Raw genomic sequence first — 17684 nt, forward strand, 5'->3', positions numbered from 1 at the left:
AAAAGTACACGTCAAGGACGCTTTCCCTTGCGATTGGAAGCTTTCTAGTGAGCTGCACGTCAATTTCAGCATGCTGTAATTCCCTGTTTGTCACTGCCAAGTGCCCAAAGCCCTGTTTAAGCATCCCAAAGGCTTTCCCGACGCTCCCTTGGCGATGTCCTGCAGTTTAGGTGCGAAACCCTAAACCTGCAGAAAAACACAGCAGGCTGTAATTTTCTGTTTTGGATCGTTTTGGGCGGAGCGAGCAAGGTATGGACATGGAGACGCTTCAGGTTAGAGGCGGTTCTCCCTCACGATAGCGACTGACATGTTGGCATTGCGGCCACGATGGGCATATTAGGCATCGTTGCTTCAGGCGTATGAGGCAGCGGGTCTATGCGTGTCTCAGGTGCTCCCGCACACAACGGGACAGTTCCCCGTTGAATCGAACGACTTTTCACACGAGAAAACTCTCCGATTTCACAATCCTTTGTGATAGAACAGTGCATACCTGTGGGGGATTAGCAATTAGCTAATCCGGTACCTGTTCAAAAGGCTCTTGCCTTGGCAAACGCGCATAAAACCCCCAGAATTGTACATGGTCATCTGAGAAGCCCAACTAAAGGGGGGAGAGAGATGTGCGAGAGCAAATCGTCGCAGCTACATGAGGCAAGGGAGAAGGCAAGCTTTCCATTAAAGCTGTGATCACCTGCGCCCACTACCCACACACTTAAATTCACTTAAGAACACAAATCAACCTCCACTATGAATTTGGGCGCCCCCTCTTGGGATGAGGCTTCTAGAGAGTGTGCGACCTGCAAGTCCAATTTGCCTATTTTAAGTTAATTTCCTAGTACCCACCGACTTATAATGTGTAGCGAGGGGCCTAAATGACTTTCAACTGAGCCTAGACACCCTTCGACTGCTCGGATTTCACTATGGACTGACCCGACCATCTCGTGGCGACCTGCCCTTCCCAACTGCAGGTGAAACTCTCGGCCATCGGCCATTTCACATTGGCCACACAATGTCCGGCCATTTGTGACTTCAAAAAGAGGGTCGCAAAAATTAAATAAAAATCAAGGGAAAGAAACCAACAACTAAGGTGCCTCGTGACAAAGGCCACTACCACTCACCATCTACTCAGCCATTGGGCATCCCTGCCAGATCCACAATCTCCAAAGGGGTGCCTCCTCTACAATGAAAACTGGGTCAACAAAAGATAGTCTACCCAAAGAGCTCACTATTCAAATAGGCTGCCAATAGGCCTCTAGCTGCTCATTAGGGGTTACCTCACCCTGTGAGGCCAATCTGATGTGGTGAGTCGTGACCACGATGGCCAGTCTCTGCAATATCAATGACCTGCGTCCCATGCTACACAACAATCCAGACCCCGAGAGAGTGAGAAAACGCCCACCAACCCAGATGAGAAGGTAAAACATTTTGTCCTCCAATGTATCCAGGCCAATTAGGATGAATAGCCTCATCAATCTCCCTCATACGCACAGCAATCCCTCTCTAAATCCCATAAGTAGCACCAATGACCTTTGCACCAACCAATGAAGCATCTCATCAATGATGTAAGGAAGTTGTCGGGACATCCTCCCATCTAGTCCACTCAATATGTGTCGTCTCACCTAGCTAGCGTCCTTCAAAATCTACCACACATGCATTCCAAACAAGTGGCTATCCCGTCGCCGCCTCCACGATAGGTGGGTAGGTGGGTGTCAAACCAAAGCAAGGTACAAGTATTTCAAAATCCTCAACAAGCAGTGTTGCTAAATTTGCTTTATCTGATAGAAAAATAATTCTAAATGAATTATTGGATTTATAAGTGAGAGGGTTTTCTCACTTGGAACAACAGGAAAAATAATTCTAAATGAATTATTGGAATTTTAAGTGAGAGGGTTTTTCTCACTGGAGACATTCGAGTACAAAGTATCCCTACTGCGTCATTCAAAGTAATGACAAGAGCACTGTGAAAGGGAATATCTATAAGGCCACCAGAAACGGGTACTTTTGACGATGTGTAGCCGCCCTTGTGTGAATAAGTCCAAATCAGACCCTCTAATCCGCCTATGTGTGGCAGCCCTTGTGTAGACAAATCCGCTTTTGAATTCGGCCACCGGCCACCGGCCATTGACTTCCGACCACCGGCCAACCGACCAGTCGTTTTCCGACCACTTTCCGGCCACCGTCCGGCCATAATATTCCGGCGAAAAGGAATATTCCACCCCCGAGGCCCCTAAAGTTGCCCCTGATTTTTGGCCATGAAAATTTTGGTTTCCGGCGAGTGATTTTCCTTCATGCACGATGGCTTCTCCTCATAATGGGGGTCTTACAAATGTGCACTTTTACCACAGAAAATTACAAGGGTAAATCGGACTCCATACTTAACAATCTCCCACTTGGAGACTGATCTCCATACCAAACCTGTGACCATATAGATCGATTTAAACTATCGATCGAAAGCCTATTGAACGATTAGGTATCGATGGATAACCTATCGAGGAATCTATGTTTGCATTGCATTCGTGCATGTGGTTGCATCCAGGGACGCCTGGGAAGTGTTGTGAAAGGTATTGTTTTTAACTTATAAGGTTATATTGAGTTTTTCGGCAGGTTCAAATCAATTTTAGAATATGCTGACCGCCCACTTAATAAGTAGGTAGTCACTTAGAAAATAAAGCAACAAAACCAGAGCGAATTCTCTCTCCCTATTTCGCGTAGTAAAAAAAAAACGGCCGCGATCTCTACGCAAGCAGCTATTCGTGCCGTGGCCAAGGAGCTATAAAAGCACCACAGGCCCTCACTGAAAGGGAGTTACCAACATCAGCAAGAGAAGACTCTGCCGCCAGATAATGCAAGAGATCGCGAGACTACGAAGCACGGAAGTCGCTTTTCCCACGCAAGAGCGACAAGTATCTATTGTGGATTCGCCATACGAATTGTTGTCGCGTGTTTGTGTGTGTCTTTGTAGGTACTTCATCGCGAAGGAGAAGCGAGAAGGCTTCAGCCTACGCATGGGAATTCTGAGAACGGAATTCGGAAATTGTATGTGGAGTCTTGACTCCGAGTATAGACGGAAAAAGGATTGAGAGCTCGTCTCTCGGATTTCCCTTACGGGAAGGAACGACCATCGAGTCACAGAATTAGAAGGGAGGGGTTTTCTCCAGTTCTTGTGCTTGTAAAAAGATTCTCCCTAATAAAGGATTCTCTTTAAGGGGAGGGGACCAACCCATCTTCTGGTCCCCAGTACTGTGTCGATCTTCTCACTCTCTCTCTCTCTCTATTTATTTCTCTCTATATCCTTTGGCTTCGGTATTAAGTGATAAATTCTATTTATCCGAGTATATTTTATATTGTTATGCACTCCCGTTTGTGACAAGCAGCACATAAAGGGTGACAAATGAGACATGTTCAAAGAAGCATCGGTGAAGATCAATCAAAGTGCCGACTATATCCATAGACCCAAAATGAGGAAAGGAACGTGACAAGGCGAGGTATAGAAATTGTTTCCAAGGCTGACCACCAAGAAACAAACCGCGTACTATGAGCTTGGCAAGCAACGCCTTGCTCTGCATCTCGGGATCGGTAATCCCCACGCCTCCCTCCTCTCTAGACAATATCACTGTGTCCCAATGAACTCGTGGCCATGTGTCAATAGATCCATGTCACAAACTACTGACATGTCAAGCCACTGAAGAACGGAACCAGCCTGAACATCCCGATCGAGGGGCCTAAACCCTAAGAAGCAGCAACAGTAGAAGAAGTTCCCACCAGCTTATGGATCCCGTCTGATGGGGCCCAAGTGACCTAAAGACCTTAAAATAAAGGACCAATACACACATACAAAAATCTCTAGCCTAGAAGATGATGATGTGGCAGTTGTACGGATGCCCTTGATTTGCACTGCCAATGCCACGCCTGTACGGACTTTCACATTTTATGTTGCTGGCTAATGACGTGGCAGGCTATACTGATTTCCCATGTTTTGCGTTGGTTGCTTTTTGGGACCATATGCTTTTGGGGTGTTAAGAGTTCAGATTCCTATCCGGTGGTAGCTCCAGTATCTCAGAGGAGTAGATTAGGGAGTGAGCATTGTTTTGTGGCTGTGCTCGGCCGTACTTGAGGTAGACGTACCTATTCATGGCGGTGCACCGGTAGGTTGGCATGAGACGAGACCCCCGTTCCTAGGGTTTCCCAGGGTCAGAGTCTCGAGTCTTCTGCAGTTCTGCTACTGAATATGTGTCCCAGGTCACTTCCCGTGAGTTTACATATTTATTAGCATTTTAGGTCATTTTACAAGGGTCGTGGGGTTTTGGTTGAGGTAGGGCAAACTGGGAGTCTGCCTATATAAGCATCCCCCCCCCCCCCCCCCCCCCCCCCCCCCTAACTTTTGGCATGTTATTCAGTGCAGAGATCAAACATTTGGGGCACGTTTTGATGTGCTGACGACCTGCCTCTCTCTAGCGTTTTCTCTCTCCCCATCGATCTCACCTCCTCTGACGTTTTCCATTGCAGTCTCTCTCCCTCTACCGAGCACTTCCTCTCTCTTGCGGTGGACACACCCTCTCGTGTGTGCGGCGAGTTCCCGTGCTCGTTTGGTGGGCGGTACGCGCTAGGACCTTGACCGCAAGGAGATCCATCACAATAGATACAAGATCTATTGGCTGCCCGATACAGACAGATGGTTTGCTCGCGGTTGAAGAAAATTTCATCACCCTTTTTTGTTGCACCTTTGTCATAATTATAGTAGCAGAGAGCGTCTAGATTGTATGAGAAGAGAGAGTGGGAGAGAGGCTGAATTGTGTGTGTGTGTGTGTGTGTGTGTGTGTGTGTGTGTGTGTGTGTGTGTGTGTGTGTGTGTGTGTGAGAGAGAGAGAGAGAGAGAGAGAGAGAGAGAGTCACAAACCCATGAAGTGGCATGTCCATATGCGTACCCAACTTATAGGGCACCTACTGATAGGGCCCTAGGGACATTAGGAAAGTTAAAAATGACTGGCGGACTGCTAACGTGGCTGTACGAAAATTTCCACAAAACACGTTGAGCATGCTGACGAGGTTGTCCGTACAAATCTTCGCAAAATGATGACGCAGCGGGCTGTAAGGATTTCCTCTTTATGCGTTGGCTGCTTTTGGAGAGGCCTAATGCTTTTGAGTTCAACGCTTTTCATGTATTGCCTTTCACCAAGCCAAGGGCCTTTAAATAAGCCCCTTGGGCCCTCGCTGGCTCACTTCGTGCTGACAAGCCGATAAGCAGAGGTGTCCCAAAGGCGACTGTACTTTACTCATCGTTTGATACAGCATTCTCACGAGAGCGCTACTCAAAGCACTCCAAGATCAGGAGGGCAGCATCGTTCTTGAAAGGAAATGCATGAACATGGTTGTCCACCCTTCTTTTACGGAAAGAAGCTCCTACCAAGTGGTTAAAGTTCAAACGGCTCTTTATTTCTTCTTGGCTGACTCAGGAGTACGAACGCGATTCGATGATCGCTTGGAATCATCTTCGCATGACCAAAGCTGACACTTTGGATGCTTATTGTGAGAGGTTTTGGGACGCTTTTCTACCCGCCTATTTTTCAAGAAGGTCAATTTTCTTCTTTTTTTTTGGAATGTAGTAGAAATTGAATTAAAAGTAAAGCTGAAAAGTATACAAGGACCCACAGGAAGGGGGAGGGTCACCTCGAGGACAACAGATTACACATGAAGAGTAAGTCCTTCATATAACATTGGAATCTTTTTCTTCCATTGAGGCCATTTGAAAAGCTTTTGTAGGCTTGAGACAGATGACAAGGGATCAGCTGGTACAATAAAGGCTTTGTTAAAGAGTGAAGTTGAGCATTTCTTGAGCTCATATAGAAGGGCAAAAGAGTGATTGGAAGTAGACTAAAATAGAATTGCATTCCTTCTTAACCAGATGAACCAAAGAATAATCCCCCTCCAAACTGTCCCGGTGGGAATATCAAGTCTTTTACAATTCCCCAGCAATAAGTCCTTGACATCAACTGTTTGTGAATTGAATGTCATGACAGATAGTAGATAAGGATAAAGAAATCTTGGGTGCTCTAACATTTTGAGAAGGCACGCCTAAGAAAACGAAAGGGAAAGGAGCAGCTTTGTCCAAAGCTCAGCATGAGATATTATGGCCCTTTCTAGGTTCAAGAAAAGATAAATGATGTATCCTTCATACTCAGGTTGCCACATACTTGAAGATTCACAATGCATTTCATGTGAGTCTTCTGAAACCCTTTAAGGGTGAGGTGCCAGTTGATGGAGAGCCTGATAAGCAACCCAAAGTGGAAGAGAGCAAGGAGATTCTCATTCCATAACAGATTCTGGCACATAAGGAAAGAAAAGTGAAAGGTAAAATGTTTCAACGGTTCCTAGTGAAATTTAAGAACTTTATAGCATTGGATGGAGGAGGAGGACCTAGCATATACTCCTCGGATTTTAGAACTTTACCTTGAGTCTTTAGCATTAGCTGCGTCTAGTCCAAAAGATCACGCAGATCAGCAGGGTTCAATTTGGTGCAAACAGGACTGCACAGCAGGGGAGTCACTCTGCTCCTTTGTCACAGATTACTTGGATGGAATAGAGTCATTGATTTCCCTTTGGATTTCAGGGATACTGCTGTGCTAACAGTATACTACTGTATAACTTTATGAATATTGAATTCCAGATCTTGAACTTGATTGATGTGTACTCTCTCATGTGATTTTGTTTTAGTGTATGATTGAAAGACGAAATAACTGTGGCATTTCGGTCATAATCTATAGACATGATCGCAATAAGAATAAGCTAATCCGACATCAATGAGGTCCAGGATGGATCTAGATGCGATTTCTAAATACATTGCCAAGAATCATGGTCTTAGATCTGGAATCAATTTTTATGTGAATGTGCACTGACTAAGTCGTCTTTGTGCAAGTGCTGGATTTGTGTTTGGTCTAGTGCGTCAATACTTAGAGTCAGTGTCTACTTAACCGGTTTATGGCCTCTATCTGTTTTGCAGGCGTAATCGAGGGCGATTACAACTCTATCTTTCAAGAGGGAGGTATGTCACAAACTGATGACGTGGCATGTCCATATGTATACCCAACTTATAGGGAACCTTGCCGACAGGACCCTAGGGCACTAGGAAAGTTAAAAATGAATGGCATACTGTTGACGTGGCTATACGGAAATTTTTGCAAAACGCGCTTAGCGATGTCTGCATGGATCTCCGCAAAACGCGTTGTGGTGACATGGCAGGCTGTACGGATTTCCGCTTTATGCGTTGGCTGCTTTTAGAGAGGCCTAATGCTTTTGAGTTTAAGGCTTTTCATGTACTGCTTTTTACCAAGCCAAGGGCCTTTAAATAAGCCCCTTGGGCTCTCTCTGGCTCACTTCGTGCTGACGAGCCGGTGAGCAGAGGTGACCTAAGGGCGACTGTACTTTGCTCCAATTATTAATACAAAAAGAAATATCGAAAGGGACGCCAAGTCTTTGGGGCTAGTCTCTCTAGGCACGGAACTACGTCGGGCCGTGTCGACTCGAATTGAACTCTGATTTATATTGTTAAGTGTTTAAAGTGAATCTCTCTCTCTCGTGTCGCAACAGATTCGAGACTTGGGGTGTCCAAGTTTGTTACACAGAGAGAGAGAGAGAGAGAGAGAGGGGTGTATGGTAAGAGTACTCAGTAGAGTGAGAAGATGTGTGTGTGTGTGTCTTGAGAGAGAGAGACAAAAGCTTGAATTGTGTCGTGCCTGGGGAGGAGAGAGAGAGAGAGCGAGAGAGAGGAGAGAGAACTTGTAGAGGAGAGGAGAGAGGGTTGAAGCCCTAAATTGTGTGTGTGTGTGTGTGTGGGTGTGGGTGTGGGTGTGGGTGTGGGTGTGGGGTGAGAGACAGAGAAAGCGCCAACCTTGGTTTAGTTGGCAGCCAGTTGCAGCAACATACGGGTAAAGATGAGGGGGCCAGGCTGACCCATAAGGTTTAGAGAGAGAGAGAGAGAGAGAGAGAGATTATTCGATGTGTGTGAGTCTCAAAAAATCGATTTTTTGAGGCGGCCCTTGTACATGGCTTAAAAAATCCCCAAACGGGTGGTTTGAGGTAACTAGTCGAAAAGGGGGGCTCGTGACCCCTGGAGATGCTCAATGGCCTGTCACCAAGAGAATGTACGAAACAGGGACAACATTGTGAGGCTGTGTAGATATCAAGGTCGTCTGTATGAGGAATGTAGAATGAACCGCTCAGGAGGTGCATAATGCAAAGTGATGTGCCCATGGTGCCTACTAAAAGGAACTGAAGATCATGCCCATGTGTGAAGGAAGGAGCATTTACGCTCCTCCATTGCCCTGGAGGAGCCTCCTGAAGTATTCCACTAGCTACCAAAAGTATGTAGCAACTCAATTCAAACGGCTGACAAAGTGGTGGATGTAGGAGAAGACTGTGAGCACAACGAGCTTTCCACATGGTCCAAAGCCCGGTCTATATCCCAATGAAGCAAGTACGACAACCAGGTCTGACGACAAGCCCTGGAAAAAGGTGTGTGACCCCAGAAATTGCAAAAGCCATGCAGCTGCCCCCCACGTTACAAAACCATCATGTATGCCCACGCTAATCAACAAACAACAAACTTCCTCCACACTGGCTGAGCATATGGACAAACCCAAACACAGGAACAGTGCCTCAAAGACTGGGGCTGTGAAGTACACCTCTGACAAGTCGGATCGTGACCAGTGACAGTGGCCCAAGTGTCAATAGGCAACCCTGCATGCGTTATCAACAAAATGAAGAGAAATGAAAAGAAAAATTCTAGAACTCATTGACCCAGATTACCAGCCCTCAAACATCCAAAGTACAAGTTGCTATAAATCATCCCCATCAAATCAAAGAAACAAGCTGTGCCCAATAGGTAAAATGTTCGACACTTCACTATTATAAAGAGGAAAATTTATGTTTGAAGAGAGAGCTTACATTGAAGGGAATGCCATGCTCTCTGCATGCATTCAGCTTTGCAACCACTGAACCATAAACTGCAGCCTTCCGTTCAAGAATACTATCATTCCCTGACGTGTACATTGGCATGTCTTGCGAAGACTTAGAGCCAATGCATACTATCTGGTTTTGCATGCTTTGTCTTGTGCCAAGACAAGGAGCACCACCACTTTGAGGAGGATTCAGTGGTAAACGATTTAGAGTGTGTAAAAAATCACGCTTTTCTTTTTGCCAGTCATCCTACACAGGGGCAAAGACATAAATTAGAAACAAAAGGATTTACAAAGAACACTAACGACATGGCCCCATCCACAAGTAATCTCAGACAGAACTCCTATAAAAAGGTAACAAAGTGTAAATGCTAATATCAGAAAAGAAACACTTTGAGAGAAGAAGTGGAAACTATTTGGAACGATATCCTTGAAACTTTCAACAGACCACACAAGCCTTACTGACACCAACATAGCTCAGCACAACTGGGAAACGAAAGAGAACTCTATGAAGGACTATTTCCTATTTAGTTACACTCAGCTTTACTTGGAAGAAAATCAATCAAAAGAGACTTTCGGTCCTGAATTATATCTTGGAGAAGGTAAAACAATCCTTGCCTCAAGCGCTTTCATCATGTAGTCATTGAATGCTCTGATATTATCTCTCTGTGCTTCTTGTATTGCCGACAGCATAGTCATTTCATGTACCTGGAAAAGATCTCATGCATTACAGAGAATCAAAGCATTTGGTATACATAACTTGACATCAAATGTGAAAATGTTAGCCAAACACTGGAGTACTGAACAAAATGGTTGATATTTGCATGTAGCTTAAATTCACCTATAACCAAAGGAGTTTTTTGCCAGCCCTAACACAACCTGCGCAGTGAAGTAGCTACAGCTTTACCAATATAAATTTCTCCTATCTTTCAAAGCTGGTGATTGTAAGTGTGCTGTCCCCAGCCATCAAAATGGGCGCTTGGAGCATTTGGCCACTAGGCGTAAATTGTCTTTCTTCTAAGTGATTGTAAAGCATTGTTAGGTCAAATGTGTATAGGATGGATCTTGGTGGGTGCCAATACTGGTATCAAAGCAGCACGCTACTCTCACAATTCATGTCACATGTTTGAAGGATAGATCTCACTGGTTAACATTGGTATTAAAACAGCACCCTCTCTTCACAAACGATGCGACAGGCAAGAGAGAGGGAGAAGTGGGGAAAAGAGGAGGGGAGGGGTAACTTTTTTTGTTGTTGGTGGTGGTGGTTATTTTTCCTTTTTTTTTTTTTTTTTTTTGGGGGGAGGGGTGGGGGGGGGGGGGCCGGGGCGGTAAACGTTTCTGATTATCAGTTCTCTTCTTAACAGGATTGTGATGTGTGGGGGTTGATACAGCAAGAGTTGCACCATTGCTTGAAATCTTATTTTTGGTGTCTCTGCATTGCAGTCCATGAGCCTTGAGGATGTCCTCAGGTGCTGCCACTTTAAAAAATGGCAGCATCCTCGGTCAGTATGATGTCTTGAGAACCAATTTTTTCATGCAGTATGGCTGCTTTTGACAGGAGCCTTCTTGAGGATGTCCTCAGGTGCTCCCACTTTGAAAAATGGCAGCATCCTTAGTCAGTATGATGTCTTGAGAGGAAATTTGTTCATGCAGGGTAGCTGCTTTTGATGGTTTACAACATAGTGGGCTTGAGGAGTTGAGCTTTTGTTGCTCTGATTGCTAGATTGAATGGTTGGAGCAATTCAGGCCACTCCTAAAGGGAAAAGAAACCATCTTAAGACAAGCAACCACAACAAAATGTGGTTGTCTACAGACAGATATGGTCTGCTCTCTTTTCATTGCACCTAACAACAAAAGAACAATAAACAAAAACATACAATTCAGTATACAAGAATCTTGCAAAAGCTAAGCCCAAAATTGCAAAAATATTTCAATTAGCAACACAATGCAATAGACAGCCCATGTACTACCATTATAGTATCATTCTTCGGAAAGCCGGTGAAATGATGAGAGGAACATGATACCTGCTGCAAATATTCCTCCACTGTTGTGGCTTCCACAGGGAAAACATCTTCAAAACTGGTCTGTGCAAGCAAAGGCATATCAATCTCTTATTCCGACTAGAAAGAACGCAGTTCTATAAGTATGTTCAATCAACAAAATTACTGCGACAATGCACAAAAAGTTCCTGAAATGCACTGCAAAACTACATTCCAACACCAATAAACTAAATGCACAAATAGTACCTCACAATTTTGCTTCATACACTAAACACGCACCTTCAGCTCAAACGACTTCAAATCTCTTGTGAGCTGATCAGCATTGATACCCTCTCGTGCAAGTAGTCTGCAGGTAAAAACAAACACAATTATTAGATACTTGCAAGTATGATTGTGTAAGGACTGGCTAAAACTCTGAAAGAAGACCTCGTAATTTGACAGTCACAGCGGGACCCCCACCTAAACCAGAGAGGTCCATGCCGTATCTTTGTCTGTAGAAATAGCAGAATGCTTTGCTCCAATCCAAAGAGCTTTGTGCCAGTCCCTCATCTGCCTGATCTCGCTCTGAAGCAACCTCCCCCAGATGAAGAGATATCCACAATCCTGATGAGAGATCTGTGCCAGTCCCTCATATGCTTGATCTGAAGTCTCAAAACGAGCTCTGAAGCAACCTTCCCCCAATGGAGAGATATCCACAATCCTGATGTGAGGCCTAGAATTAAAGGCTGCTGCCTGGACAAAGTCTCTAAGGTCTAAAGTAAAGAGCCTAATCCCAACCACCTTGCAAACCACAAAATAAGCCTCCAATGACATCACTGAAACATGGATCACATGAAGAGAATCTGTAGAAAATCTGACCCCAGCAGCAGAACCACCAGGATCCATCATCACATATGCCATAAGAACACGACTAATGGCAAGGGCAAAAAAACCCATAAGACCTCCTGTGCCACTCAGCAGTTCCCAACTAAACACCAATAGCTCTCTAGCACCACTCCCTGATGTTTTGACTCTGAATGTGAAAATAGAGCTGACATGGGTGCGATTGAACTGTGAGAGAGAGAGAGAGAGAGAGAGAGAGAGAGAGAGAGAGAGAGAGAAGAAGAAGAAGGAGAAGAGAGTTTTAACGTTGTAGGAAACTATCCCAAGAGACCTTAAAGATCTATCCGACGAGGAGAGTTGAACTCAAGACTTGTTATTCAAGAGAGAGAGATTTTGTAAACGTCTTCTAAAGGACCAACTGGGCCTATCAGACGTATCAGTGTACGAGAGATCTTCCCTTTCATCCCAAAAAAAAAGAAAAACTCAATGAAAAACTACAATGGAAGATGGAACTAGACCTGAACGAGGAGACTAAACAAATGTCTCCATTTGCAAACAAAGACTCCTCAGACTCCACCTCCTCTCGGCATAGTCTACATCTCCTTGCTGTCCTGGTATCCTAGCTGCTCTACCCACCTCTATCTCCAAAAAGTGTAAGGACTACTCTAGAACTAGGTGGGACAGGACTTTCTACCATAACCTTAAGTCGCAATGGCCTTGTGACACATAGTATGCCATGCATCATCATAAAACCGTCCTCAAGGAGATAGTGCTCGTGGCGTTGTCTATCTTGTAACTGTTCAAAGATTCTTGTAAAATCTTCATCAACAGCATGCTATTCCTTCATGTCATCAAGCTCATGATGATAAGGAATTGACACAACTGAAATGTGCGGCTTTCTTGATAATGCATCCACCACAACATTCTTTTTTCCTTCCACATGCAAAATCTAAAAGTGGAACATAGAGAGAATGTTTGCCCATTGCATATGCTTTTCGGATAACTTTGACTGTGTCAAGAAGTATCGCAAGGTCTGATGGTCTGTCTGGGCAACAAAATCAGCACCTAGTAGGTAGTGTTTCCAACTTGAAAGTGCATAAATCACGGCCATTAGCTCTTTCTCATAGATCTGCATAGTCTTTTCTAGCCCTTGAAAGATTCTGCTTTCGTAAGCTACTACCCAACCATCTTGCATTAGCACTGCCCCAATACTCTTGCTACACGCATCACACTCGACCACAAATGACTTCCCGAGGTCTGGTAAAACAATTACTGGATCCGAAGTCATCTTTTCCTTTAAGAGATTAAAGAGCTGAAATCTCTCTTTATGTCCATTTGAAAGTGACCTCTTTCTTTTGCAAAGCATGTAGAGGTGAAGCAATCTCAGCAAAGTTGCAGCTGAACCTTCTATTATAGTAAGAGCATGATCCCAAGAAACTACGGACATCGTGGACAGTCTTCAAATCTGGCCATGTCCTGATTGCTTCAACCTTGGCACAATCCATTCGAACACCATCCTATGACACTATATGGCCTAAAAAGTGGATCTCTTCCAAGAACAATTCACTTTTCTTAGGTTTGACGAGCAACCTGTGACTGCGTAGCTCTTTGAACACAATTGGTCAAGTGATACCTAAGCTCCTCTTCGTTCTTTGAATAGACTATTATGTCATCATTGAATGTGCCAACAAACTTTTGATGTGGATGGAAGATCCGATCCGTCATCCTATTGAACGTAGCAGGAGCATTTGTTAAGATCAAGTGGCATCACTAGAAACTCATACAGACCAAATGTCCTCCTAAACGCAATTTTGTGCACATCCTCTGGCCTATTACGAATATGATGGTATCCACTCTTAAGGTCTATCCTCCTGAAAATTGCAGCACCCTCTAAACTATCAAGAATAACATCAATCCTTGGAATAGGAAACCTGTTCTTGATGGTATTCTTATTCAACGCACCGCACATGCGAAAAGAGCCATCCATCTTGTGTAGTAGAACTAGGTTGAATCAGTCCTTTTTCAAAGAGCTCCTCTACTTGGCTCATAATCTCTTTTTGTTGTGGGCCTAACCCTCTAGGGAGGTCTATTTGGTGGGCTACAACCTCGCACCAAATCTATCGCAAGATCCTCAGGCCTCTCCGGCAGCAACTGAGACGGTAATGAATCAAAAAAACAGTCACTAAACTCTCGCAAAAATATTGACCTTTCTTTATCCAACACAGATAAATTTGACTGACAATTATCTGAGACATCAGATTCAAAAATCAAGTACGCAGAAAGATGATTCTTAGTTCGTTGAAGCTCATACAATAGGAACAAACTCTCCTTTAAGCTTTACATCCAGGATGTGAGTTTTGCCCCTATGCTACAGGGTGATCTTCTTGTTGAAGGCATCCAACACTCCATGTACACGAAACATCCATCGGATTCCCAACAACGCATCGCACCCTTCCAATGGCATTATGTGAAATTCCTCTGTGTCCACATACCACTGAATATGCAGACGCAGCTTTCCAATGATGGGAGTAATACACTATGAGTGGCTAGGACATGTCAAACCTGCCTCTGCCGTGTACCCCATCTCTTCAGCTTTGATGCGCAATTTGATAGCCAACTCCGGTGAGATAAAGTTTGCCTTAGTACTTGGATCAAACAAAATAAGTGTTGTCTGATCCCTAACTTTACCCCACGCTCTGCATAGCTCAATGGCATTTGAGTTCGGCCTATCATCCACCATGTCTGGCACTTAACCTGTCGTGGGTTTGGGCTTCTTCCCTTTCTTGTCCTCTGAGTCAGCTGACCTTTTTCTCTATGGACAATCTGTAGCAAAATGACCAAGCTGCTCACAAATAAAGCATTTATTCTCAGCCATTAAAGCCTTCTTCTCTTCAAACAACTTCCGCACAAAAGGCTTCCTTTTCTGTTTCTTTGCTTGTCCTGCGGACGTCTCGGCTGAGTCCTTAGCTTTCTCTGCCCTTTCCAACCCCTTGGACGCTTCACGAGTTGCGTTAGCAAAGAGCTTCTTTACTAATTTTTCTTGGGCAACGCTTTACAAAACCTCCCATTATACTACTCTAGGCTTTTGCAAGAAGCCCCATTGAGTTGGTGTCAATCCATCATGACATCGGCTTCAAATTCATTTGACAGCCACACCGACGCAAACATGTGGCGGGTGCGTGTCCTTGCATCAACAATGTTGTCCACCATGAACGTGCATTTCCTTTCAAGAAGGTAGCAGCTTTCCTGACCTTGGAGGCCTCTATAAAATTCCCCCTACATAGGCCGTATCAAAGTGCTGGAGGAAAGTAAGACCCTTCGTCTTGTCCTCAAATCCACTCAAGTATCAAACTTCACAACTGCACCACCTTCTTTGTATGGTTTTGACTTTTCCAGTCCTCCCAAAATATCATAAGGAAGTGTCTGCAGCATGGGTACAATGGTGGAGATCATCTGTGCCCCTTGGCCGTTGACATTCTGGTTCCCTGGTGCCATATTTGTCTGCTGATCGGAAAAACCAACCATACCAAAAGCGGCTTGCGGCACCCCAAACTGGCCCTGATTGCATTGAAACCCTTGCTGTAAGCCGGTATTGCCATAGATGGGGTTTGGCATCATGCCTTGCATATCCCCAAAGAATGTTCCTGGCATGTATTGCTTGTTTCCAGGCGCATAACCAGCCATGCTTTGAAACACAGATCCATCCTCGAAATACCCAGGATGTACCATGGTGGTAGAACAACCTGATGCATAGCCTAGAAATTAACTCCTTGTCCATTTAATCCAACATTTGGGCTTTGTAAGGGGCCTGACTGAACTAGTAAAGCTTGTGGAATAGGCATCCTACCACCTGTTCGTGGACAGAAGAAATTTATCTTGGAGCCTGAACTGACTCCGCAACATGCGAGTGCTCCATGCCCTGCTGAGAAGGAACCTTGGCTTGAGCCTCGCTGTGACATTGGTGGAGCCTGCAGAAATTTCATAAACCTGGGATTCATCATTCTGCACCAACCGAGAAAACGTAATCGCAGCAGCAACCAATTGTGTCATGAACACATCCTCGTGTAATTGCCCAGTCATAATCCCTTGAACTTGTGGAGCATTCACATCAACCAACTATGTCCTGAACGCATCCTCGTCTACTTGCCCATTCATAAACTCGTGAACTTGTGGAGCATTCACATCAACAAAAGATACAGAAAGGGGTTGCCGTGAACTCTCACCAACCTCAAACACTAGAGGAACAATCTGTCTGTCCTGTAAAGAGGAACCCTAATCTCTAGTGTCATTTGCTTTGTCAACTATAGTGTAATCCCAAGCTCCTGTGCATGTGTCTTCACCGAAAACCAACCAAGGCTCACTTCTTGAGGAAAAAGTGATTCTGTCCCAACGACGGAACCAAGAAACCGGTCCGTAGACTTGCTAAACGACGGTAAACTTTGGCTTTCACCCAATCTTTACTTCGACAAACTTTACTTCAACTTTACGACACAAAGGAACTTCACGAATAAACTTGAGACATTCAACACTTTAAACAAACCACGGCTTGGCAGCTAGAATGCTCCCAAGCAGACAGTGACACCGAGTTGGCCCCAAAGGTTGGCAAACTTTGTCACAAACTGCTTGACGTGTCAAGCCACTGGAGAATGGAGCCAACTTGCACATATGGCCGAGGGGCCTAAATTCTAAGTGAAGAAGCACCAAAAGAAGAACAAGTAGCAGAAAAAGTTTTACCCACTTGCAAAGTCTTGCCGAGAGGCCTCTTTCTAAAGAGAAGTTCCCGCAAACTTATGGGACCCCGTCCGATGGGGCCCAAGTGACACAAAGACAAAAAATAAAGCTGGACCCACACACACACACAAGATAGTGTTAAAAAAATTGATGACGTGGCAGCTGTACGGACGTCCGCGTTTTGCGCTACAGTGTTGCGTGGCAGATTGTACGGACTTCCCCGATTTGCACTGCTGACGTGGCAGATGGATAGATTTTCATGATTTACACTGGAAACTTTTAGCGCCAACTGTTACTTTTGAGTTTTTAGCTTTTCATGTAAACTGCTTTTGAGACACCAAGCGCCTTTAAATACGACCGAAGGACTCATTCTCTAGCATGCTTTCGCATAAGGTGCAGAGGATGGAGTACTTGCGATGACAAAGTTCAAGCAATATAAAGAAATACCGAAAGGGGCGTCATGCACCATAGTTTGGGGCTAGTGCTCTCTTGGGGTGAAACTCCGCTACTCCCCGTCTCGTGTGTCGTGCACTCTCTCTCTTCTCTCTTTCAGTTCAATTGTTATTTGAAGTGCTTAAAGTTGTTCGGTTTGTTCTTTTTTGTTGGCACGTGGTGCCCGTCTTGTGACACCCTTCCGGTATTTCTTTATTCAATTAAAACTTTGGAGAAAAACCGGTAAACCCCTACGTGCTGCCCCACTTTTATTGGGCCAGCATAACTACTATAGAAGGCTTCACAGACAAAATCCCCATGACATAGGTGACTTTCCCGATGCATTAGAGCACTTTCCTAAACCATGCAAGAGATTACAACATGCTGAATTCTCTGTTTTTGGCCTCGAAAATGCACCAGAACACCTGTACAATTATCCCCTAGCTTCCCCGAAGCCTTGGGGCTATTAGGGATCAAAAAGGGTCAAACCCCTAAATCTGCAAAATATACAACATGCTGTAAGTTCCTATTTCGGGCTCCGTTTCACGTGTCGGTCGCATCCGTAGCAAGCCCTCGAGCTCACAGACCTATAAGGGTACTTGCCCTTTGATTCAAACGAGATTTCTCGAGTAAAATCTCTCCGAAACAACTTGTACTTGCAGGGGGATTAGCAATTAGCTAATCTTGTACTTATACAAGAGGCTCTTGCCTAGGAAATCACGCATGACCCCACACAATTGTACATGCAGAT

General features: G+C 44.7%; 1 protein-coding gene across 5 annotated transcripts in view; it reads right to left on the minus strand.

Moving 5' to 3' along the window:
• The window catches only part of LOC147424622 (Nucleoporin interacting component (Nup93/Nic96-like) family protein), a 146819-nt gene that overhangs the window by 91403 nt on the left and 37732 nt on the right, over positions 1 to 17684 (minus strand). For all 5 annotated transcript variants that reach the window (XR_015186501.1, XR_015186500.1, XM_086500771.1 and 2 more), the window contains exons 3-6: positions 11228 to 11294; positions 10973 to 11032; positions 9567 to 9656; positions 8938 to 9198 (exon numbers count right to left, since the gene is read on the minus strand). Coding sequence is in view for 3 of the 5 variants with exons in the window: in XM_086500771.1 (XP_086356897.1) it covers positions 8938 to 9198; positions 9567 to 9656; positions 10973 to 11032; positions 11228 to 11294 (478 nt within the window). In the remaining 2 variants the exon portion in view is untranslated. The remainder of the gene's footprint in view (positions 1 to 8937; positions 9199 to 9566; positions 9657 to 10972; positions 11033 to 11227; positions 11295 to 17684) is intronic.

Source organism: Adiantum capillus-veneris, chromosome 25 (genome assembly GCF_014529385.1).
Source record: "Adiantum capillus-veneris isolate H3 chromosome 25, ASM1452938v2, whole genome shotgun sequence".
Taxonomy (NCBI): domain Eukaryota; kingdom Viridiplantae; phylum Streptophyta; class Polypodiopsida; order Polypodiales; family Pteridaceae; genus Adiantum; species Adiantum capillus-veneris.